Raw genomic sequence first — 26,633 nt, forward strand, 5'->3', positions numbered from 1 at the left:
ACTCTTTGGGATTAAGGGGGGTGGTTTTTTGATTGAAGCCCGCTGTTTTATAATTGAGATTCCCTGTTCAGGGGGAAAATACAGTAGGGGGGCTTTTGAGAGGCTAGAAAACATTCAGCCGCTAGGGGAAAACCAAAATACTCTCCCCCCACCCTCCACAAGAGGAAACCCCCGCCACAAGTTCCGGGGGGTTTTATGTTGGCACTCCCGGCCCCTACCGGGGGGTGGGGGGTTTTGCCCGCGGGTCAGGGGGGGGGGCATTTGGGGGAAAATGAACGGGGGGCCCGGGGACATGGGGGACGACCCCTCCTTCCCCCCACTGTAGCGGGGTCACCCAAACCTGTGCAGAAAAGGGGGCCCTTTCTCCCCTCACCAGGGTTTTCCCCCCCAGTCGGGTGTTTGGAGGGTCACCTCTCCCTACAAACACGGGGGTTTTTGTTCTGGCCCCGAGCCCGGACCCCCTCCTGGTTTACACCCTTTCCTGGGGGGGCCCCCCCCCGGGGTTCCCCACGCCCCCGGGGAGGACACCGGGTAATTTGGTAGATTAGTGGGCCATTGACCCGGGGAAATAACAAGGGTGTCTACCCCGTACTTAAGAAACTGTTCCCCGGGAAAAACAAACGTTTTCCCCTTCCCGAAATTTTGGACATTTTGGTGGGGGGATGAAAATCCCCTACGGATGTGGGAAGAGGGGAGGCAAATCACTAAATTGGGTGGCGGGTTTTTTTTAACCCTTTTGGGAAAATGAGGAAACAAGGGAGGGGCTATTTCGAAAAAAGAAAGGGGGTTGAAAAAAATGAAACCTTTGAACAAAAACACATTTTTGTGGGGGAAAAAATCCACAAACCCCTCACCTTTGACATAAACCCCGGAGGGCCATTTAAAAACACGCCTGGGGGTACCCCAAATGGAAAAAGGTGGGTTTTTAAAAAGCCCCCTCGGAGGGGACAGGTGCATTCCTCAGCGTGCTGGGATTTTGGAAAACCGGGATTTTCCAAAGGGGGGATTTGGGAGCGGTTCTACAAGTGTGACCCCAGGGCCCTTTTAATGCGGCCCCCTACTCCCCGCAGCAAACTGGTAGGGGGGGGACTATCGTTTGGGGGGGGGAGTACGTGGAAAAACACTAAAAGTCCCCCCATAGAAACCCGGCCCCCCCTGCCAGTGCCCCAGCAGAGCGACTTTTGGGCCCCCCGAGTACCTGACCCGATTGAAGTTCATGGGGGCCCCGGATAGGGCCCACAGATGTTGGAAGGGGGGCCAGGGGGGGACCCAGCCGGGGGCCCCCCCCTGTCCCCCGGGCCCCGGGCACGTGGGGGGGACACGTGGGCCCAAAACACCAAAGAAAACTGCTTTCTCAGTGGGGTGGGAAACCGCCAACTCGGTTTTAAACATCCTTATTTTGTAAAATTTTGTTAATAATTTTGTTTTTTTTAATAACCTTTTAAATTTTTAATGTTTTACAAAAAATTTCATTTAATGAATTTTGCAGAAATTTGAAATATTTGGGGTTTAGATTTGTTTTTGTTAAAAAAGGGGGTTGTTTTTGGGCATTTTTAAACATTTTTGGGTTTAACATTACCTCACTGAATACATAAAATATTTTTTTACAAATTAGATATTGATTCCCAAAATTTTGATATATTGGCCTTTTTACTGTGGTTTTAAAACACCAAACATTTTAAAAAAGTCCCAAAGGGGGATTTGCGGTTTGTTTACAAGGGGACCAATGTGCTTTCCCCCGCTCGGCCCCCTCTCTTTCCTTTTTAAAGGTAAAACCGGAGATCTACCCCTCCCCTCCCGTTTCCCCCCCCAACATGTTTTCCCCTTCTCCCTCCCCTCCTCTTTGCTTTTTATAACCCCCCTCACCTTTTTACCTTTTCTAAACCCCATTAGCAGTGTGCTTCTTAAAGAGGGAAAATATCTGGGGGTTCTCCCTTTAAAAAAGATGCATTTAAAGGGGGGGGCTCAGGGTTTCCTTTAGGCTTGGTCCGGGCAAATTTTAAAAAAATTTTTTCCAGATTGTTTTCCCCCTTTAAAACCGTTCCGAACTGTTTTTAAATTTTAAATTAAATTTTTTATTAGGGAAAAAAATGGTTCTGTGATAATTGCCCTTTTCCCAGGTGGGTTTTCGCAAAACCCCAAGGTTTTTTGAAACTCCACGATTTTTTGGCAGGAAAAACTGGAACCCCTTTAAAACTTTCTAACCTTGAGGGGGTTTCAAGGGTCCCGGCCCGGGGGTGCTTTAAAGCCAGTGAGGGAATTTTCCCCTTCCAAAGTCAAAAACCAAAATCTGCATTTTTCAGGGGTTTTTGCTTTTTTAAATGTTTTTTCTCCCCGCCCAAATCTTTTCAGCCCCTTTCCCCCTCCCCTTTTGGGATTTTTGGCGGGGTTTTGTGTTTTAAGGGCCCCCCCCCCCCGGGTTAAAAAAATGTGTGATAGCTTTTTCAGGCAGTTTCATTGTGGAGCTTTTTGGGGGGACTAGTTTCTTTTAGCCGCAGTGTTCAACCCAAAAACACTCTTCTCCCCACCCCCACATAGGGAACCCCGCACTTTTTTTAAAATTTTCCCGGGGGGTTCTTTTTAGAAACCCCGGCCCCCTAAAAGGGGGGGGACTCCCAACAAAATGATCAGGGGGGCCCTCCGGGGTTTAAAACGGACGTGTCCCCCTGGCACATTTGTGGGGCGACCCCCCCTTCCCCTACTGGGAGCGTGGTCTACCCAGACCTGTGCAGAAAGGGAGCTTTCTTTCCCTCACCATGTTTACTCCCAGTCTGATGTTCTGGAGATCATCCTCTTCTCCTACAAACACGGGGTTATTGTTCTGCCTGAGCTGGACACTCCTGGTCACACCCTTTCCTGGGGGGCCGCCCTCCCTGGCTTCCTCACTCACTGTCCAGGACACGGTAATATTGGCTCAGATTATGGGCCTATTGACCCGAGTAACGAAGCTGTCTACCCTGTACTTAAGAAACTGTTCACTGAAATTACAAACGTTTTCCCTTCAGAATTTGTACATTTAGGTGGTGATGAAGTACACTACGGATGTTGGAAGAGTGATCAGAATCTTACTAATTGGATGGCAGTTCATAACATTTCTGGAAATTATGAAGCATTGGAGGACTATTACGAAACGAGGTTGTTGAAAATAGTGAACTCTTTGAACAAGAACTACATTGTGTGGGAAGAAATCTACACTCATCACCTAGACATAACCCCGGAGACCATTATACACGCCTGGCTACCCAACTGGAAGAAGGTGTTTCAAAATGCCACCTCGGAGGGCTACAGGTGCATTCTCTCAGCGTGCTGGTATCTGAACCGCATATCCTACGGGGAGGATTGGCGGCGGTTCTACAAGTGTGACCCCAGGTCCTTTAACGTGACGGCTCCCTACTCCCAGCAGCAGCTGGTACTGGGGGGCACTATCTGTATGTGGGGGGAGTACGTGGACAACACTAACGTCCTCCATAGAACCTGGCCCCGTGCCAGTGCTCCAGCAGAGCGACTGTGGGCCCCAGAGTACCTGACTGATGTGAAGTTCATGGAGCCCCGGATAGAGGCCCACAGATGTAGGATGGTGCGCAGGGGGTACCCAGCTGAGCCCACCCTGTCACGTGGGCACTGTAACGTGGAGTACACGTGGGCAACACACCACTAGAATACTGCTTACTCAGTGGCTGGCAAACCGCCAACTCTGTTAATCATCCTTGTTTGTACATTTAGTTAAATCATTTTGTTATATTAATAACTTATCAATTGTTAATGTTGACACAAATTTCATATTACTGTATTAACGGGTGATGACTAAAAAAGGGGACTTTTTTCAAGGGTATTTTTAGTGTCGATAAAACTATTTTTGGTTCAAACCAATGAAACAGCGTTGTAAAGCGGGCAATTTTGAACAAGTATGGTCAATGACAAGCGCCCATGAGCCCATTTTGATTGGTTCGGGAGGGCTTCTTTCTTCAAGCTCAAAAATTCGTCTGTACAGTTGGGCCTAAAATCGTGTTGGCGCAGTCTCTTCTTTTGTGCCCTAGGGCCCATGTATGCTTGTTAGCCATATTTTGGGCATGTACATGTGTTGCCAGGACTCTAAAGAAGTCCTCTATGGGTTGAGATTGTCAAAATTTACGTTGGTCGATCACTTTTGGGACGAAATTAATCCTATAGGCTGCAAGTACAGATGTGGTTTTCGCAGAAAAATACGATCTAGCCCCATCCTAACGAATCACCTTCCACCCTTTGGGGATATTTTCTTGTATGAACAACACCAGGCAAGGCTCCAAGCACTTTGATTTTTATGTGGTACCATTATAGACCATGCTAAAGCCGATAGTTTGACCTAGCCTAGATCTTTCACACGGTAAAATTTTACCCCTCAGGTGGTTTTGAGCTCAAATATCTTCTTACTGGTTTTAGCTACGCTGATGGGTGTTGAACCCTCGTCTTAAGCATAAAATTCCCTACTTTTTGACGTATGGACACCAGTCAGACCGAAATACTTCTTCTCAACGATAGCAAAATATAGCGTTTAGTCAAGACTATACATATTTTCGAATTTGCTCACGACTTCCCATTTTTGGGTGTTATGTCTAATCCTAGGGGCTTTGACACCTTTCAGACAACAAACATTTAGTCATGTGACTGCCCTGGAAATACAACCGAGAGTACAGCCAAAACGGATCACCAGGGATCTCGGTAGGGTGCCGGTTATGTGGCTTACCAGCAGTTCCTACTGGGTCATTTTCGTAAGTGCTATAATACAGGATGACCTTTTTGTCTCTGTAGCTCTGGCTACCAACCTCTGCTGCTAAAATCGATTTAGGATGTGATAGATAAGAACTTTAGGCATACTCTCTGCTAAAAATTGTTCGGTATGGAAGCTTTAACTACCTGTGAGGCGACTTCTGTGAACAGTGCTTTACTGTAAAATGTTTATAGGACCCCTCCCCTAGTTCGAGACCATTATCGGGGACAAAGATCAACCATGTTGATCAAATGGGGGCAAAAACTGTTCGACTATCGTTCAGAGTAACTGGTGGTTGTGGTAAAATACCAAAATTTTGTTCAGGTGGAAGCTGAGGGCTAAAAAACATATAGTCCCATTTTTTATTCATCACCCGTTAGCAGAAATTTGAAATATTGTGATTTAGATAGTTTTTGATAAATTGAGCTTTTTTATGGACATTTTTAATCATTTTTGGACATTAACATTTACTCTCACTGAATACATAAAAATATTTCTTATCAGTTAGATATTGATTCAAATTAAGATATATTGAAACTTTCACTGTGTTAAAAACACCACACCTTCTAACTAATCTAACCGTTTATTTGACGTTAGTTTAGCAGAGACCAATGCTGCTGCCTGCTCTACTCTCTCTGCTCACTGTAACAGTCCACTCAGTAGATCTACCCCACCTACCTCTAGTCCCCTACCCTCAACATGTCTCTCTTCTCTCCTCCTCCTCTGCTCTTATAGACCCCCTCACCTTCACCTTCTCTACCACATCTAGCAGTGTGCTTCTTAAAGAGGTAAAATATCTGGTGTTTCTCTTTAACAGATATCATAACTGTTCGGTTCAGTTGCTTCATTGCTTCTGAGTCAATAAAACTGTTTATCCAGATAGTTCCCGCTTTTAATACCGTTCAGATCTGTTTAATTTATATTAGTATTTTATTAGAAATAATTGTTCTGTGATAATTGCCATATCCCAGGTGTTTGATCGCTACCACAAGTATTTGAAACTCCACGATTTTGTACAGAAACTGAACGTTACTCTGTCTAACCTAGAGGTGGTTATCAAGGACCCTGCCGAGGAGCTGCTTTTAATGACCAGTGAGAATTACACCCTCACTATTCAAACTAACTCTGCTATTCTTCAGGTTTCTTCTTTCTTTCACTTTTCTGCAACTCTTTTCAGCCCTTTTTCTCCACTCTTTGGTATTTGGCGGTGTTTTGTGATTGAAGCCCGCTAGTTATATAATGTGAGATATCATGTTCAGGCAGATACAGTATTCGGAGCTATGAGAGGACTAGAAACATTCAGCCAGCTAGTGAACACCAACAACTACTCTCTCCCCACCCTCCACATAGAGGACTACCCCCGCTACAAGTTCCGGGGCTTCATGTTGGACACTTCCCGGCACTACCTGAGTGTGGGGGTACTCAAGCAGCTGATCAGGGCGGCGTCCTGGTCCAAACTGAACGTGTTCCACTGGCACATAGTGGACGACCCCTCCTTCCCCTACTGTAGCGTGGTCTACCCAGACCTGTGCAGAAAGGGAGCTTTCTCTCCTCACCATGTTTACTCCCAGTCTGATGTTCTGAAGATCATCCTCTTCTCCTACAAACACGGGGTTATTGTTCTGCCTGAGCTGGACACTCCTGGTCACACCCTTTCCTGGGGGGCCGCCCTCCCTGGCTTCCTCACGCACTGTCCAGGACACGGTAATATTGGAGCCCCTTACGGCCCTGTAGACCCTACTAACGAGGCCGTATATCCGGTACTGAAGGAACTGTTTACGGAGATAACTAACGTTTTCCCTGGTGAGTTCGTGCACCTTGGTGGGGACGAAGTGCATTATCCCTGTTGGAAGAACAACCCGAACATAACAGCCTGGATGGCAGCCCACAACATGACGGGCAACTACGACCAGCTGGAGAACTACTACGAGACCAGACTCCTTAACATCGTCAACTCGCTTAACAAGAACTACATAGTCTGGGAGGAGGTGTTCTACCACCATGTCGACATTACCCCCCAGACCATTGTTCACGCCTGGAAACCCAACTGGAAGACCATATTCCAGGATGCGACCGCAGCAGGGTTCCGGTGCATCCTCTCAGCAGGTTGGTACATCAGTCGTATCGCGTACGGGGAGGACTGGCAGAACTTCTACCTGGTGGAGCCCCGCTCCTTCAACGACACGGCTACCCCGGAACAGAGAGCCCTGGTGTTGGGAGGGACTGTGTGCATGTGGGGTGAGCATGTAGACAACTCCAATATTCTCTCCCGGTTTTGGCCCCGTGCCAGTGCTCCAGCAGAGCGACTGTGGGCCCCAGAGTACCTGACTGATGTGAAGTTCATGAAGCCCCGGATAGAGGCCCACAGATGTATGATGGTGCTCAGGGGGTACCCAGCTGAGCCCACCCTGTCACGTGGGCACTGTCACGTGGAGTACACGTGGGCAACACACCACTAGAATACTGCTTACTCAGTGGCTGGCAAACCGCCAACACTTTAATCATCCTTGTTTGTACATTTAGTTAGATAATCTTGTTATATTAATAACTTATCAATTGTTAATGTTAGTTCCTCTATTCGATATGTATATTTACTTTTAATAATTGTAAGTGTGAACTCGAGTAAAAAGATCTATTTATTCTTTATGATTTTATTCAGATTTTTTGATTTGATATTTGTATGTTGTTTAATGTTTATCTTCGATATATTATTAAAATAGTGTTGTCATATTTTTTCTCCTTCAACATAATCCACTAACTTATAATCTATAAATTATCCTTTTCTTAAGTTATTATGGACGGGTTGTTGAGTTTAAATATACCTTGCTAACACACACACACACACACACACACACATAACCCCTGTTGTTTAGGATGGGTCACGTGGTCTGTACGTTCCTAATAGCACTCTTGTTAGTCTCCACCTCGCTAACTAAGAGATCCTTTGTGGTGGATCACAAGGAGAACTGCTTCAGAAAGGACGGGCTCAAGTTTCAGTTCATTTCCGGCTCTATGCACTATTACAGGTAGTGCTATGTAACCATAGTAACCATAGCACTATTACAGGTAGTGCTATGTAACCATAGTAACCATAGCACTATTACAGGTAGTGCTATGTAACCATAGTAACCATAGCGCTATTACAGGTAGTGCTATGTAACCATAGTAACCATAGCGCTATTACAGGTAGTGCTATGTAACCATAGCAACCATAGCACTATTACAGGTAGTGCTATGTAACCATAGTAACCATAGCACTATTACAGGTGGTGCTATGTAACAATAGTAACCATAGCGCTATTACAGGTAGTGCTATGTAACCATAGCAACCATAGCACTATTACAGGTAGTGCTATGTAACCATAGTAACCATAGCACTATTACAGGTAGTGCTATGTAACCATAGTAACCATAGCACTATTACAGGTAGTGCTATGTAACCATAGTAACCATAGCACTATTACAGGTGGTGCTATGTAACAATAGTAACCATAGCGCTATTACAGGTAGTGCTATGTAACCATAGCAACCATAGCACTATTACAGGTAGTGCTATGTAACCATAGTAACCATAGCACTATTACAGGTAGTGCTATGTAACCATAGTAACCATAGCACTATTACAGGTAGTGCTTTGTAACCATAGTAACCATAGCGCTATTACAGGTAGTGCTATGTAACCATAGCAACCATAGCACTATTACAGGTAGTGCTATGTAACCATAGCTACCATATACACGGACAAATAATTATCATGAATCCTTTCGGGCGTTCATTTTAATGTCCGTTCACGCAATGTCTGGTCGAATAACGTCCGATAAGGTAGTGGTTTGTTCTGCAAGTGCACTGTTTATTATGACCATAGTTCAATTAGTAGTTGTCAGATTATAAATGAGTTTTCCTCAGGATACCAAGACCTTATTGGAAGGACAGGTTACTAAAGTTAAAAGGGGCTGGATTTAACACCGTTCAAACGTAAGTGAGTCATTACAGAGGGAGAGTAAGTAATCATTACAGTGAACTTGTAATCTCATAGTGAACTTGTAATCTCCTGGTGAACTTGTAATCTCCTAGTGAACTTGTAATCTCCTAGTGAACTTGTAATCTCCTAGTGAACTTTTAATCTCCTAGTGAACTTGTAATCTCCTAGTGAACTTGTAATCTCCTAGTGAACTTTTAATCTCCTAGTGAACTTGTAATCTCCTAGTGAACTTGTAATCTCCTAGTGAACTTGTAATCTCCTAGTGAACTTGTAATCTCCTAGCGAACTTGTAATCTCCTAGTGAACTTGTAATCTCCTAGTGAACTTGTAATCTCCTAGTGAACTTGTAATCTCCTAGTGAACTTGTAATCTCCTAGTGAACTTGTAATCTCCTGGTGAACTTGTAATCTCCTGGTGAACTTGTAATCTCCTGGTGAACTTGTAATCTCCTGGTGAACTTGTAATCTCCTGGTGAACTTGTAATCTCCTAGTGAACTTGTAATCTCCTAGTGAACTTGTAATCTCCTAGTGAACTTGTAATCTCCTAGTGAACTTGTAATCTCCTGGTGAACTTGTAATCTCCTAGCGAACTTGTAATCTCCTAGTGAACTTGTAATCTCCTAGTGAACTTGTAATCTCCTAGTGAACTTGTAATCTCCTAGTGAACTTGTAATCTCCTAGCGAACTTGTAATCTCCTGGTGAACTTGTAATCTCCTGGTGAACTTGTAATCTCCTAGTGAACTTGTAATCTCCTAGTGAACTTGTAATCTCCTGGTGAACTTGTAATCTCCTGGTGAACTTGTAATCTCCTAGTGAACTTGTAATCTCCTAGTGAACTTGTAATCTCCTAGTGAACTTGTAATCTCCTAGCGAACTTGTAATCTCCTAGTGAACTTGTAATCTCCTGATGAAATTGCAGGTACATACCGTGGAACCAACATGAACCGGTGAAAGGACGAATAGACTTCTCTGGAAGGAAGGATCTCTTCTCTTACCTTAAACTCTGTTCGGATCTTGGCATTCTAGTCTTACTCAGACCAGGTTAGATAAAACACTAATTTGACTGTGTTCTAACTGTGTATTATTACTTATCATCACGGTACATTAATATGGCAAAGTCTGAATATGTAAATTATACAATATCCCAATTCCCACTCCATCAATTAATTCATTAATGAGCTTGACATAAAGTAAATACCCTCATATATTTATTATGCAGGTCCGTTCATTGCGGCAGAGTTCGAGTTCGGCGGTTTCCCATCCTGGCTACCAACACAGAGTAAAACAATAAGGTAAGCAAGCTACAACCAGGTCTACAGTAACTACTGAGCCAGGTAACTGTAGTGACGTAGTGAGGTAGTGTGACGTTAGGAGGCAGTGGAACTTTCACGTGAAGTGTAGCTCGCACGTGCTCTACTATCAATACAATGCATAGTTTATATATTAATATATTCTATAGACCTACAATGACTAAAATAATCCTCTACTGTTTGATTTTAAGACGACTCTTCATACTGTGCAGTGTTTAGTGTGTATCTTCAGGAGGTGTATTATCAGGACATATATTTACTGCTGAATATACTCATCAATACTGTGAACTGTGGTGTGTGAATAAGCTCACAAGATATAATAAGTTAACTCTACATTTTACCGTAAGCTCACAAGATTAGTTAACTCTACATTTTACACTAAGCTCACAAGATTAGTTAACTCTACATTTTACACTAAGCTCACAAGATTAGTTAACTCTACATTTTACACTAAGCTCACAAGATTAGTTAACTCTACATTTTACCGTAATTAGCTCACAAGATTAGTTAACTCTACATGTTATACTAAGCTCACAAGATTAGTTAACTCTAAACGTTACACTAAGCTGTTGTACAGTTTCAGGACGTCAGAAACAGTTTATCTGAAGAACGTTCTGACTTGGTTTAGTGAGCTCCTACCCATGTTAGCACCGTACCTCTACCAACAGGGGGGACCAGTGATTGGACTACAGGTATGTGACTATTTATAACAGTGTATGTACGTACGACCGCCCACGTGCAAATTTGCAATGGTGTTGGAATGAGCACTTGCACGTGGAAAGATTGTTGGTCGTTGGAACGGCATTTTGATCGGTTCTGATCGGTTCTGTGGTAATTACGTTTTACATTTATTTTACATCGGCTGTATCTTCGGTTCGGATGGATATTTTTTGATGCGATTAAAACTTTCTTTCAAAGAATACTACTAGCTTCATCCCTGTTACCACGGGCTTTCTATCAATATTATATTTATAATTCAAAAGATTTTTTTCTGTCTGTCTGTATCAGTATGTACGACCGCCCACGTGCAAATTAGGAAAACAAATAGAAGTTGCATAGTTACCATGGTAACGGTGTTGAACGCGCACGTGCACATGCAAAGATTTACGATCGATATTTTGATCGACTTTGTAGTAATTACGTTGTGTTAACAGTGCAAGCTACATTTCATCGGCTGTATCTTCGGTTGTGACGGATATTTTTTTATGCGATAAAAACTGACTACCAAAGAATACTATTAGCTTCATCCTGTACTACGGACTTTCTAGTCATAACTATAATTCGAAAAATTGTTTTTTTTTTTCTGTCTGTATGTACGACCGCCCACGTGCAAATTAGGCAAACAAATAGGAGTTGCATAGTTACCATGGTAACGGTGTTGAACGCGCACGTGCACACTGCACATGCAAAGATTTACGAGCGCTATTTTGATCGACTTTGTGCTCAATGGTATTTTGTTTAAATATTTACAACAAAATCACGGTATCAGGATTCAGGAATTTGAAAAGTATATTGTAATAGTGTAATGATAAACCTTGTTGTTGCCTTTTTGTTTTAACAGTCATATTGTATTACTAGGCGCCTGAGTGTTGATTCCTACCGTATTCTGGAGATAAGCTACCTCTTTCAGTTCGAATCATAACAACACTTTACTTACTAATCTTGACATCATTTAGAACATGGTTATTTACAACTTGGTGATATGGATAATGTTGGACACGGGCCGTGCCGCACGGCAAGTGCCGCGTTTCAAAAGAAAGGATCTCAGAGGGACATCATTGCATCTGAGATTGGTGTAAAATAGAAAAGTCGGGCAGAGCGGTCATGGTGAATGACAAGATAATAATTTCTATGATAATCTAACTGCCCACCCAGATGGACATTTTGAAGCCCCTGCAATCGGCATTTGATCACATCGTGGAATGCAACGCGATGGACGATCTAGATTTCAGATCGGACATGAGCCAAATGATCGTCAATTTAAACGACAAATTCAATGATTTTATAGCAACGAGGCTCAATATTTTAAAGTTTTAAGAGCCTTCTTAAAAAATGATGCGGAAGATAACGAGGACAAAGACAGAAAAAAAGCGGCAAATTTTGCCATTCCTGACAGGCGCAGGGATTTCCCTGGCTATATGGAGAGTGTGACAGAATATCAGATCTACAAGATTAAGAAACACGTGTCAGAAAACGAAATGACCATCTCAGACATGGAGAGTAAGATCTTGCATTTGCAAGATGAAATAACAGCTTTGGGTGAGAAGGTGGTAGGATTTGTCACAGTAATTACTGCAAAGTTGAGTGAGTATTTTAAGAGAGAGGAGTGCATGATACTCTTTCATGGAATGAGTAGAATGGTAGAAAAGGGGTTTGAAGAGACCCAAGAGACCATAAACAATGTTTTGTGGACAGCTCTTACGGGAACAACCGACTTATTGCTTTCCCTAAGATGGCAGGTATAGGTACACTGAAGAAAATAGTAGATAGGAACCCTACAATTTTCAGTGAGCACCCCAGTTTACTTTACTCGTTAGCAAATGTGCATCTGTTCGAGGTGAGTTCAAGTTTGGACGTAGCACATTTTATTTTAGACGTTCCGTTAATTCGTCAGGGAAGATCTCTAGAAGACAGGGAAGATCTTCTAGAGACATTTGAAGCGGCACAAGTTGGCATGGTCGCAAATAGACAGGAGGATCTGTGTGTGTACTATGAATTACATGATTTGTTGTATTTGAAGGATGGAATTCTGTTCGAATTCATTACACACAATTGCAAGACGCACAACGATTTGTACGTTTGCCCTGTGGAAAATTTTTCAAATCAAACATCTTGCATCCAGCGGGGGAGCATCACGTGTTGGATCAAGCGTACAAAGGGTAGGAATTATTACCAGTATAATATGTCACAGCTAGAGAGCTAGGAATCTTAATAAGAACCAACAACTATTTGGATACGTATGTAATTAGTACAGGTAGGTTTGCCTCCTAGAGTCCTAGTTTGGTAAACTTATCGGAGGCAGGGACTGCATATATTGCGTGGGATTCCATAAAAGGTGTGCAGATAGGAAACACGTTGATCGAATCTCCAAATTCGGAGTCGATCCCAATGTACCCCTCTTAGTTAAGCTTCAATCTTTCGTCGCTAGATTTTTATCTAGACGAAACAAATGTCACAGACTCTTTGACGGGGATTTGTAGAAAGTATAATAAAACTTTGGAGAGTATTTTGCCCCCGTGGACGACTGGAATAATAGGTCCAATGTGCACTTAAATGTTATGATATGGGCAGTACTGGTCGCAATAGTTTTAACACTTGCTGTGTTGGGTATCATGGTGCTCATGGTATATCGGAGATTGACAAAAGAAATCAAAATATTGAGGCTACTTGTGCAACCTGAGAGGATTGAAGTTAAACAAATGTGCATCCCTTTAAAACACGTAATGTCACGTGCTGGGGAGCCCTCACGCAATTGTGTGAGGGCTACTAAACTGCTAAAGGGGTTTGGATACGGGTTTCATCACAATTTGATTGACGCTCGTATTTGCTTAATATCGTATAAACTTGAAAATGCAGAGAACGAACGGATTGCAGTAGAAATAGAGGACCAAATGGAAGATATCTGGTCTGACGAAAAGGAGGATGTGGAAAGCGTGAAAGATTCTGTCGATGAAGGGAATTCCCTTTGTCGGCAAAACCGGAAAACACATGAAGGGTATGAAGATACGGAAAGAGGAAATGATAAAGAACTAAATTGTAGTAAAATACGGCGAAGAAGAACTAAGGAAAAATAAAGAGGATGATTCGGGAAGCAGTTCATGGAAAAAGAAGATAACAGATAAATTGGAGGGACCCATTAGCGTAACCTTGGCATCACTAAGGATTATGAACAGGCAGTTACGAGACTCTCTCATATCAGACAGCATATCCACGGAGGAGAGGAAGAAATGGGATGTGCTGTGGGAGTTTCTGGGATTGTTCGTAACAATTGCGGATCCGTGGGGAGCGATGCTAACTTGGGACGCCTGCTCTGGGCATGATCGATATAAAGAAAATTTCTTTATGATCATGAATCCAGGAAAGTCATTCAATAGCAGCAGGACAGAAGACCATCGATACAGCGGATTGAAAAGTGTCATCCCAATGAAGTACGGGATAAGCAGAGGGCACATAGAAAACTACAAACAAAATAGGCTTAACGGAATTCCGTTAAAACCTAAGCCCGGAAATGTAGATCAATTGATGCAGAGTCAATCTAAGAACAAGGAAATCGTACAAGTGACGCGGGGATTCAAGGAGGAAGGGAGCGTCGACAGAACAGCATGAGGAATTGCTCACTGGGAGAGAGAACGGCAGGAAGATGACAGAAAAGACGAAGAAAACAGAAAAAGAAGAGAAAGAGATGCACGTGAAGAAGCGGAAAGACGAAGAAGAAGAAACTTGGCGGAAAGAAGAGAAATGATCCAGCAGAGATTGGCAGAGGAAGGAAATAGACATCGCAGGCAACAAGAATGGAGAGCGCAGCCAGAAAGACATTATTATAATGCACGAGACAGACGGAGGGGAAATGAAAGATGGCACGGAGACAACAGAAGAGATGGAGATGCGCGTGAAAGAGAAGAAGCAGCGGAGAGACAGAGATTGAGAAGCCTGACAAAAAGAAAAGAAGAGGAAAGAAGAGCAGTGGAAGAAGAGGAAAGACAGCGCAGGCAAGAAGAACAGAGGGAAGCAGAAAGATGGAGATATTGAAGTACAAGAAGAGAAGAGATGAAATGAAGAAATGAAGAGGATCAAAGAAGAAGAGGAATGTAGGAGGGAAGAACTAAGAGTAGAAATGATGAGGAAACAGCAGGAAGTCATGCGAAAAGAAACTGAAGAAAGATGCAGAGAAAGACAGAAAGAAAACATCAGGATTCAATTATCTAAGGTTCCTAGGCAAATTGGAGAACGGGGATTATACTTAGGGGATTTGCTCGAAAGTATAGATAATTGGAGCAAGCATATAGGAGCAAGGAGCACGATAAGACCGGAGCCAGTGTTTATGGGGAGGCTGAAAGAGGCAAAGATCGAGGGAGCGGAGATGGACTTCGATGCGGCTACCTTGCCCGAGGGAATTCCCTCTAAGGCAAAGCAGCAAGTATCAAAAATAATCAGTACGGAGTTGGGAGTGTTTGTTGAAGACAAAGAGGATTTCATCAGAGTCTTGAATAGACTAGCACTGAGAGTGGAGTTGACGGCCAAAGATGTGTGCTACGGGATAACTGAGGAGGAAAGAGCAGCGGTGGAATGGAAACGCGACAAAAACAACAGGAAGGAGAGGAAGAAGATGCTAGAGTTTTACATTAAGAACAGAGCGGGGGAATTCTCCCGTGGCTGTAGAAGTTTAGTAGATATAGTGAGGGAATTATGGGAGGATGAAGAAGATATGACGGATGGACTGGTAGAAGAAGAGTTGAGTGAACTGATGAGGAGATTATGGTTCTTGAACAATCTTGATGTAGCAATCTAATAATAGTCGCATGCAATTGTATGCGTCTATTGATCATAATCTAACCCTTTATTAAAACAATGAATAGAAAGGACCGTGAAGAAGGACGTGGAGAGAGGAAAATACAGAGATAAGACGAAGGGATGCGCAGAGGAGATCGCGAGAAGTGGAGCCCTAATGGCAATGGACTCGATAGACGGTTTAGATTCTAATATAGATTGACGTTGGGTTTTATATCTTAAGTTTATATGCATGACAGTATTAGTCCAGTATTTAAGGGTAGTATTTTAGGGCATATATTAATGTACGACATTTAGTACAGCAGGGTAGTGCAGAGAGTTTAGTTTAACACCTCTGTTTTAGTTACAAGGAGGATAGTTAAAGATATTGTTAAGAGCAGAGAGTTTTAGGGAAACAGAAAGTTTATTTTAACATCTCTGTTTTGGTTATCAGAGAGTTCAGTTTAACATTTCTGTTTTGGCTATAGGAGGATAGTTTAGGAATTATTTAGCACATAGAGTTTTGGAGGAGCAGAGAGTTTATTTTAACATCTCTGTTTTGGTTATCAGAGAGTTCAATTTAACACCTCTGTTATGATTACTGGAAGGATAGTTTAGGAAATCGTTTATAGATTTGCTCGGAAGAGTGGGAGATTGTTAATACTTTCTGGGGATACTTAAGAGTGGAGATATTGAAGGGAGGTTACCCTTTTTGGTTTGAGAACAACTGAATTTGCAGTTAAAGTTTACAGTTAAAGAACTATTCGAATTATTGACATAGTATTTGAGGAACACTGAGATATTGTAATTACAATTCTTAAACGGTTTATTCAAATTAAAGTATTTTCCCTTGTCACCTTGCTGAACAAAATATATAGGAAAAGAGCCCTTTATCACTGTTAGCTGATAAGAGAACAATAAACTACAAACACACAAGAACACGACATTTAATTACTATGTGGCAAGTATCTATTGAGTTAAGTGGCGGAAAAATTTTATCTGGAGACACATTGCTATTGCATTTTCGCTATTGGGTACTTTCGCTTTTGGGTTATAGTGATAACTATAACCCAAAAGGGAAAGTACCCAATAGCAAAAAACAAACAATGCATAAATAAATTGTTTGTACATTTTCTGTACATCGTGTACGATGCCATTCACAAGGAAAGATTAGCCACAAGAACGTAAAAAGGTAGCATCCAAAAACGTCGTAAGAAGGTGCTCCCAAAGACTTGAGGTTGGAAACGTTTCCCATATTGAATGGGATCATAGGCATCATGACCAAGACACAGTTACAAATATCCGCTACTGATAGGGTTCTTGATTAATCCAGATTGGGAATTTTTTCAGCTTTATGGCCTTATTTCCAATGGTCGCATACAGACTAAAAAACAAGTTCCACATATACTAGAATAAAAAACACATTGGAGTTTCCAAACAAACTGAGAAACATCTGTAAACTCCAAAGTGTACACGAAACTTTTTGTCATACCTTGAAAATAATCCAGAGTTTTCATTATTCTTCATTAAAATTAATTTGGGGAGCGGGAAGCACTTAAGGTGATCATCACTGTTGTAAACGTCCAATATCATCATAGTGTAATCGTTGCTAATTTCTACCCTTGAAAAAACAACTGAATTAATAATTTACACGAACTGTATAATGGGAATAATCAGAAATGAAAACCTCGTCAAGAAGGAAACGCTTAGTATTATAGTTAAAAGTAGGTCGCTACAATCTGTAAGCCAGTGCCACACACGTCAGGGCTTAGTTCCCAGGGCGCACATGTTTTAATCTACCTCGCCATCGCACAAATACGTCGGTTTACTTACCTATAAAATTATAGCGGCTGTAGGTAGCCTAAAATATAGTATAATATTAGCAGTAGCACGGCAGATGGGGTGCCAGGTGTCTATAAGGGGTATTATTATTCTAGAAGAACTAGAAGAAGAACCTATACCCGTGTATCGCTGCCCAATCAAACCTAAAGTAATATTTTAAATGAGCTCTGAGTTGCAACACAGTTTTTCTAACGCCACTCAGACAGGTAAATAACTAGTCGGAATAAATAGCCGATAGTTGTTAATAATCATACTTGCCAATATTAGGGACGTATTTCTGACCTATCGGCATAAAACTCAAAATTAACGTGAACCACATCTTGCGTCCAAAACACCGTTACTAAACGGCAAATTTGCACTGAGAGTTGGATGCGTCAACACCCATTCAATAGGTTCGGATGTCGAAATTTTTAGTATAGGACCATATTAGATTAGGGTAGTTTAGAACACGCATTGGTTCGTACCCGTTCAACTTGTTGGCAACCAATCCAAAAGAGCAAATTAAACGTGCCGTATGTTACTATATACGTGATAATGGTGAATCGGAATCTAAATAATTAAAACACAGCCATCGGTTTGCCCTGGGAGAGTTTCAGGACACTTTCGTGTTTTGACGGCAAACGTGCCTTGAGTTTTACAGTGACAACCCACTCAAACGGTTCACCTCTACAGAGAGCAGTAGTAAGAAACGCTACTTCTAATGGAGCTAACGAGAGGGTATTAAACGGGAGTTGGAACATCAATAGTAGTGCACTGTCGGGCTAACTGTAGCGAGTAGTCAGTAGGCAGATTAGCGGTCATGATTCGGGTCTCAATCATGATAAGGGACGAAATTAAAGAGTAGAGATTGTTATCGTTGAGAAGCGGAAAATAATATCCAGTCACGCTCGATTCGTATAACTAATTAATCGATCGGCGGTTCAAATTTAGGAAATTTGAGACTAACCAAACTAAACTATCGTCAAGCGAAACATGAAAGGGCTGGAGAAGCTGAGGCGGCGAGTACACAGCCACACAGGCCAGGCAGCCATTCTTCAAAGGAGCAGGGTTTTCACTCAACCTCTTCTGACAGAGAGAGAGAGACGAGAGAGAGAGGGAGAGAGAGAGGGGAGGGGCGACACAGGGGCTAAATTTAAAACGTGTTCAGTGAATGGGGGAAATAATTCACTAAATATGGTATGTGCCATTGCGCTAGGATATCTACTAAGGGCTAGTATCTCTCTCTCTCTCAGTCCCAGATATCAATATTTTATGTATATGTTATGTCATTGTCTCATGTTAAATTAATGTTACGTTCTAGTATAATCATCAAATCTTTATATTATATTATCTGTTGTCCCCCAGCTGAACAAGTAGCTTTCCCAGAGTTTCAAAAATAATTGAATTTTGAATAACTAATGCCCTAAATGAATCATGAGGATAAATTTGATGTAAATTACGATGAAAAAATAATTCCGGGCCAGAAACTTTCAGGAACGTCAAATGAGAGTGGAAGAGGAGAAGTCGCAGAATTGGCGTTGCCAGTGAGCTTTCACACTTGGATTTGATGTGATCAGGATAATTAAGTCCGGCTACCAATTGTAATAATTGTATCAAGAAAATGGATCTCTGGGGCCGCGTGGGGTCCGGTACTTCTCTGCAATTCGAGAATTTCGGGGAGAAGAATTTGAAAAATTATGAAAAACAGATTAGGCAAATTACTTGTGTCGTTGTTTCTAGAATTCTGTTCTTTTACCGCGTGACTTTGGACACGTGTAGGGCTATATACGGTATATATCTTATGTTTAAGTCAAATAACTGGAAACTGAAGTAGGTATCGGAGCAAACAAATTAATAACATTACATTTGCTCATCAGATATTATCACCATGTAAAGTGAATAGTGGTTGACGAAAAAATTGAAAATAAATTTCAACGTTCAAAGCAATCGTGTCCAGCTCAACGTTTTAAATTGATCGATAATAAAAATCTTAATTTATTACAAAAGTAATGCCACTATTAAAACTCATCAAATACAAATATCTTAAAATCTTGAACCACAAGCGCAAACCGTCGAACGAACTAGTTTGCAGTGACTGCGAATTGTCACGAACAACTTCGATTATTATTCGTGGTGTATTCGGCAGTTATTAATTTACTTAATTACTTTGCTTTATCGGTAACCTCATTTATTAACTGTTAACCAGAAGTTGCGATTAACAAATAAAATTTTAAAATTCTAAATTCTCTGAGTTGTGACCAATATTTCGTGATGGGCTCCTGGGATTATTTCAAAGGCATATCAAATTTTCAATAATAGTACAAAAAAAAACTTATATAAAAATAGAGCTGAGCCTTTCTTGTGAGTAATAAAAATCTCATAAATTGAGTTGTCCTTGGTGATCAAAGCATAAAGATATAACTTACTATGTTAGTATTAAAACTCAGTCCTTGTGCAAAACAAATAAGCACTTCTCAGTGCCAGGAGCCTTGAAACTTTAAACAATTTTCTCGGTTAAATAATTCCTGCTTAAACCAGTTCAAGAAAAACCTCGGAGTGGTAACGTAAAATTTTAAAATTTTAGCTTGTAATCTGATAACGTTAAAACAAAAAAACTTAAACCATTATATCGAGGGAAAATAAAACCTGAAACATGAAGATGAAAGATAAGGAAAACCCCAGTTCCGTCTATGAATAGAAAGCAGAAGAAGACCCTCTCGTCAAGAGTCGTGAGATGTCAGTGTCGTGCTGTTAAGCTGTTAATTCCCAGATAAGGAATAGAAAATACTAGGAACGAGAGAGACCATTATCTAGCTAGAACCGGTACGATGTCGACAGGAGGATGACAACCAAAATGTCACTCCACCGTTAGAGCTGTGCTGTTCATGAATCTGCTAGGTCCGCACACGCCAAAACCCTGGGGAGAGTGGAAAGTCTGGTTAAAAAATAAGTGTGTTCACAGTAATTGTGATAATTCTGAGAATTGACCGGTTTACAGTTTAAAGTAACGTTCAAAGGCTGAAATCAAACTGGAATTTTGTAATTGGATTTAGCATTGTGGGGATTATAACCTGTCGGTACTAATAATTCATGCGAAACATTTGTTGATCAGAGGTAATCCCAAACGTTAGTATAAAATCTAGCCGGTATCGGAAAGTAATTGTCACATTGCATCATGCCAGCAGCAGGTATAGTTAAAGTGACAACTGCTAATTGTGGACCTAATTATTACCGGGCTATTCGATCTTATTTGTTTTAATTAGTAGTAATGGGACGGAAAACCATTTAGCTGTTAGTCAATCCTTCATTATTCAAGAAACTGAGATAAACCTAGCCTCTCCATTTCATAAATTCCGAGTCGACCTCAGTAACTTGAGGATGGTTTAGCGCCCAGTGTGAGATAAATCAACAACAGATTAACCCACACTGAAATGTGATTTGCTACATCTGGATGCAGGATGGCGACACCTGTATATGAATGACTAAATCACTCCTGATTATCTCAATTAATGATTATGTCTTTCTCGAAGCTTTCGATAACGTCATGATACGCTTATCGAGATAAGAACCTGCTCACGCACATGATATGATTACGGTACGGTGTCACGCAAACATAATATCTGCAACTGTCCAACAAAAATCTACCGGCTACCTGGAGGTCCTTAAAGAGGTTTAACAGGCATCGTATAGCTCGTTCACTCGATTACAGATAAGGTCTACCTTGGTCAGTCGTCTGGTGTGCATCAAAACACTGTATAACATCGTCCGTTCTGCAAATTATTGCTCCTTTATAATACTCATAAATGAGGGATAAATAAAAGAAAATTTCTAATTTTTAATGTGAAAAAAAGCCGAACACGCGGATTCCATACAGTTGAAGAAGCCATAAACACCCTTTAACATCACGTGGACAGAGAAAGACGGATTAATTGGAAATTAGATACCCTGTTTAGGAACTCTGTGTTATGTTTTCGTGAGACCAGAGCCAAGTAAGCAGAGCGCGCTTGTCCATTGGTGTGATAGGACGTCACAGTCGGCGAATTACCCATGGCATTGTCAGAATCTAGTAGTACGTCGGTGGCAGTTGGTTGTGGGTTGTTATGTTGCTAGCACGAGCTGTTCAGAGTCTGATACTGGAAATATCAAAGGAGCTGTGTTTTAGTGATTGGATTAACGTGCAGATGTTGTTGCAAAATCATGCAAACAACTTGTTTTTTGCTGTCTGCAATAATGATCTAACAAGACAATCTGATGAAAGAATGAATTAATCGGGGTTGGATTTAAGTGTGGTATATAATATGATCCACAAAATGTACACATTGATATAAAATTTAATTGTACAGTAAAATTCCAGTGGGGAGAGGTGAAATCATAGACTATTTTTTTTTTGTATAAGTGGTGGAAATTTTAGAAGAAAAAACACATTCCTGCCATCCATAACTATAATGATGCTCATATAAAAAGCCAAAATAGAATAATATCGCCACCTTTCCAAAACCTATTTTGGGGAGGAGCTTAAATGAGGAATTTCTAGGATCAAATAGCAAATTGACAGCTGATTGACCCCCTGGCCCCAAGGGCCAATATGGATCAGCAATATTTGTCCAGACATTCATAAATAGTTAAGTGCCTTGAGTTCATTAAAAATATGATTTTAAAAGCAGGTCTCTCTTCATAAAATAACAGATTTTGATGAACAATTCTTCGAAAAAGTCTTTGATTAGAAGATCTCATATAAGGCATCAAACAACTCAAGGATAGAATACATCAGGATATTAAAGTATGCGCACTGTTCATGAATGCAGTGCAGCATAAAGTGAATATGCTGCAACATGTGGCAACATAATAAAATATTTTGGATGCAATTAATTCTGCCCCATGGAAACCTACGGAAATTTTATTGCAGCATGGCCATAGTCAGGATTTTTTCATTAGTGGGGGGGGGGGGGGGTTAGGGGTGCTAGAAATAGGCTTGCTAGAAAATCAGCAATGAGCGTTCAATTGTTATTACATTTGAGTAATATAGGTGGCTTAATTCGCCAAGAAAGGTTTTTAATAGAGGGCGATAAAATTTTTACGAGGAAAAAATGCCACAAGTTAATCTTTGGTGGGGAAATTCTGAAATCTGGAATTCAGAATCCGAAACTTTTTGGAAACATTGAACCAGAATTAAAACAACTTTGAAAACAACCTTTTTTTTGCTATTATTTATCCCTGGTCCTGGTTGGAATTGATTTTGGTATGGTATGGGGGCAGTACACTAACTTTTTTAGCCACTCAGAAATGTAAAATATTCCCCCTGGTTTATGAAAATGAACAAAATGAACAGAAAATTATATTATCCAAGAATCTCTGAAATGAGCTGAAACGGTTGATAATCAATGCCAATCAGTTCAGGTGACGAAATACAGCCAATATATGCTTTAAAAGTTGGTTCAACATGTTTCCAAATTTCGAGATACTCTGAAACGAAAATGGAACATTGCCCAGAAGCATTGCTGAACATGCTAGACAGGCTTTTTTCAGGGAACAAAATGTATTAATACCAATGTAAGCCAAACGGGCTGGGCATTCTGGGACAAGGTTATTTTTGTTTATTTTTGTTCATTTTTGTTCTTTTTCCTCATTTCGTGACACCTGGGGAAATATTTCGCACTTTGCCAAAAACGTTAGTACACCTGCTCATTGCCCTCCACTATGCCAAATCCATTTAACTTAGTTCGCGACACATACAGCAAAAACCAAACCATCGGTTCAAAAGTTTCTCATCTCTGATTCATCTCCTGGGAATCTAGATACACAGATGAAGGCACACAAATTATGTCAAGGTGACTTTGGGAAATTAAAACAGGTTTAACCTTCCTTTAAACTCTACATGTAAAATAAATCAAGCATTAGAACTAATTAAAATAAATAGGTATACTAACATCTTGAAAACAAGTGACACAAATGCGGGACTGGTTTTGGTGTTCTTCCCAAGCATGTTGTGAAGAGAGGAGGGGGCTTGGTTTGGGGGCCCCCAACAAAAAAATTGAAGCTGCTGTTTACTTGCATTCAGCTTCCTACTTTGGTACCAGTCGAGAACAACTGTGGGGCAAAGGAGGAACACACATAGAAATTCCACATCAGTCAAGATTTGTAATTAAAATCTTCATCAGTGTTTTCCCAATGAATGTACCTCTATAACACATTATAGCTGAAAAAATAATGCTAATGGTTAGATAAATAGTGAAAGCAGTATTATCTTTTGAAGGAGATCTAGCCAGATGTATTACTTCAGTTGTCTAGAAAGTTGTCTATTTTATAATTAATCAGTCTAATAATGCGGGCCAGGACAAGATTAGATATTCGGCTGGGAGAATCAAGGGACAAAATTTAACACTTTGTCACATTTTTATCAATTTCACTATGGTAGGGTTCAAAAAAGGAATTTTCTGAGGGCCTGGGGATTGGTTCTAATGTTATCGTGGTTTTAGAGATAGTTCCCTAAAATAAAATTTGGATAAAAATAATCCAAACATTCAAGAGTGGTCTTTAAACACAGAGGTGTTTAAGGGGGCAGGGGGTTCTTCATGAAAAATTTCTCAAGATCGACTTTTAGTTGTTTTCTTATAGAGGGGAGTAATATCTATCAGATGCTTTTTAATCCGTTGAAAAAATATCGTTTCTAGCGAAATTAATTGTGGGTCTTGTCAGCGCGTGTGTGGCATTGTGTTGCGCAAGCGATTTTTGATAGCATGCCCTGAAAATCGAGTCTAAATATCTATCTTCTCCTACATTTTTCGAGCTATCCCCTGAAACTTTCATGATATGTTCTAGGGATCATTTAGAAGGATGAGCTGGGCAGAATTTTGAGATAGGCATTAAAAATTTTTATTCGGATCTAGAAAATCTTGGACCTTGTCTTTTGATGATTTTTCGAGGTCCACGATTTTCAAAAATCGAATACAAAATTTTAAAAGGCCTATCTCAAAATTCCTACTCGGGCGTCATTCTTCTAAATGATCTAGAACTAATCCTGAATGTTTCAGGATGATTGCTCAAAAACATGTAGGAGAAGATAGATTTCAGACTCGATTTTCAGGGCATTCGATATCAAAAAAAATTCGCACTGCGCAATACCAATTACCACACCCGCTGATCTTTGACAGCAATAATTCATGCTAGGAACATTATTTTTCTATCGGACTTTAAAAGCTTCTGATAGATATTACTTCCCTCCATATCTGGAAACAACTAAATAGCTGATTCTTGAGAAAATTTCGACTTCGAATAGAAAAAATCAAAAAAAAAAAAAGGGGGACCCCCAACCCATGTAGCTGTACACCTACAGCAAGTGGGACCAAGTTGGCTCTTACTTGTGAAGGTGTATCAACTACCCGCCGTGGGCGGTGGGTTGGGTGTTAAACAAAAATTTTTAAAAAAAAAAAAAGGATTGTTTTACAGGAGGAGGGATTGTTTAACAGGAGAAGGGATTGTTTTACAGGAGGAGGGATTGTTTAACAGGAGGAGGGATTGTTTAACAGGAGGGATTGTTTAACAGGAGGAGGGATTGTTTAACAGGAGGAGGGATTTTTCAACATGGAGAGGGAACGTTCAACAACAGAAGGGAAATTCAAATGGGGAAGGGAACGTTCAACAGGAGGAGGGATTGTTCAACAGAGAGAGATAACAGGGAGAGGCTGCAGAAAAGCTGGAGCGTTACACATTTCCAAGAAACTGTTAAGAAGGGATGTAAAGTTGTTGAATAATTAGGGAAACATAGGAATTGTAATAAGAGGGCACCATACCTGGCCGATAGCTTTAGTCCAGATGACAGGGTCATTCAAAGTACTGCCGTCCCATTTGATCAGGTAAGCCTTAATACCATCCCCTGCTCCATCTAGGAATGCACCTGAAACAGAGACCTTTACTTCGGAGTGTAATTCAAGCAGGGAATCATAATTCATATTTTCTTCAAGTTGAAAGAATGCGATAAATTATAACCTAATATATATAACAGCATAATAAGAGAGTAACTAATAAAAACCTCTGATGATGAGAATGAGCAGTATGAGCAGAGGAAGGGGAACTGTGAACTTTACAACCCAGCTCGTACTCTTAACTCCCTTGAAGATGCTCAGGAAGATCAGTATCCACACCACCGTGATGCCAACAAACACTTTCCAGTTGAAAGTACCGAGCCAGTCGAACTCAGTCGATGGGTCTGCTAGCTTTCTAGCTGAGTAGTTAGTTGTGTTAGTTGTGTTAAATGTGTTAGTTGTGTTAGTTATTTTAGTTGTGTTAGTTATTTTAGTTGTGTTAGTTATTTTAGTTGTGTTAGTTATTTTAGTTGTGTTAGTTGTGTTAGTTATTTTAGTTGTGTTAGTCGTGTTGATTATTTTAGTTGTGTTAGTCGTGTTAGTTATTTTAGTTGTGTTAGTCGTGTTGATTATTTTAGTTGTGTTAGTTGTGTTGGTTCCATGCTAATTATATCAGTTGTTATAATGAAAGGTAACTGTTACAATTGTATTAGAAATTAGAAAGTATACAGAAAGTCACATGTAAATTCCACCTCACGAAATAAGACACCCTACATATTATATATTTATATACATTACTAAGATAAGCACTCATGTACATTTCGCTTTGTCGTCTCGTTTTCATTCTATACTCTATGGGGAGGGGGGGGGGGTTCCAACGGGGGGGGGGGGGGGGGGGGGGGGGGGGGGGTTCCAACAGGGGGGGGGGGGGGTTCCAACAGGGGGGGGGGTTCCAACATGATTACTTGCTTAGTTAACTTATTAATCAATTTATTTACTCACCTGCCATACCAGCTGTCATGGAAATATCGTCGAAATGAGCTGCTTGATTGTCGTACCAAGGTATTGCGTCGGTTTTGTGGAAGCACTCCACAAAGTAAATACAAGCATACCCCAGGATAATACAGTAGTAGAAGGTAATGGTGTAGCCTGCAAACACACTCGCCAGTCCTATACCCCTGAAAGATAGTGAACTTAACTCGCTAACAGTTACACAAACAAACACACTCGCAGTCCTATACCCCTAAGAGACAGTGTTTTGTTTCTTACCTGAGTCTGGGGTTCATGGAACCGAACGCGTCAGCATCTCCGGCCTGGTAGAAGGTTCCAATACTCAGCTCCATTCCGAGGATAGGCATTCCCACGAATATCAAGATGAAGAAGTAGGGAATGAGGAATGGAGCGCCTCCGTACCTGTGTAGCAGTTTAGTTCATGTTTATTAATCAAATCATGATGAGAATTTATACATTCTTAAAGATTTTA

General features: G+C 40.9%; 3 protein-coding genes across 3 annotated transcripts in view; 2 read left to right on the forward strand and 1 right to left on the reverse strand.

The window, feature by feature from the left end:
- The window catches only part of LOC134811915 (sodium-dependent dopamine transporter-like), a 72,261-nt gene that overhangs the window by 45,264 nt on the left and 364 nt on the right, over positions 1–26,633 (reverse strand). Inside the window, exons 2-4 of the mRNA XM_063819065.1 lie at positions 26,420–26,563; positions 26,153–26,328; positions 25,378–25,569 (exon numbers count right to left, since the gene is read on the reverse strand). Coding sequence (XP_063675135.1) covers positions 25,378–25,569; positions 26,153–26,328; positions 26,420–26,563 — 512 coding nt within the window. The remainder of the gene's footprint in view (positions 1–25,377; positions 25,570–26,152; positions 26,329–26,419; positions 26,564–26,633) is intronic.
- LOC134811921 (beta-hexosaminidase subunit alpha-like) lies at positions 5,343–7,460 on the forward strand. The gene is made up of 3 exons (XM_063819075.1): positions 5,343–5,535; positions 5,719–5,886; positions 6,007–7,460. The coding sequence occupies exons 1-3, from the start codon at positions 5,359–5,361 to the stop codon at positions 7,204–7,206; spliced, it is 1,545 nt and encodes a 514-aa protein (XP_063675145.1). The 5' UTR covers positions 5,343–5,358; the 3' UTR covers positions 7,207–7,460.
- LOC134812010 (beta-galactosidase-like) lies at positions 7,622–12,077 on the forward strand. The gene is made up of 6 exons (XM_063819184.1): positions 7,622–7,773; positions 8,654–8,722; positions 9,650–9,771; positions 9,950–10,022; positions 10,618–10,732; positions 11,916–12,077. The coding sequence occupies exons 1-6, from the start codon at positions 7,622–7,624 to the stop codon at positions 12,075–12,077; spliced, it is 693 nt and encodes a 230-aa protein (XP_063675254.1).

The sequence above is a fragment of the Bolinopsis microptera genome, chromosome 2, assembly GCF_026151205.1.
Source record: "Bolinopsis microptera isolate Bmic1 chromosome 2, MBARI_Bmic_1.0, whole genome shotgun sequence".
Classification (NCBI taxonomy): domain Eukaryota; kingdom Metazoa; phylum Ctenophora; class Tentaculata; order Lobata; family Bolinopsidae; genus Bolinopsis; species Bolinopsis microptera.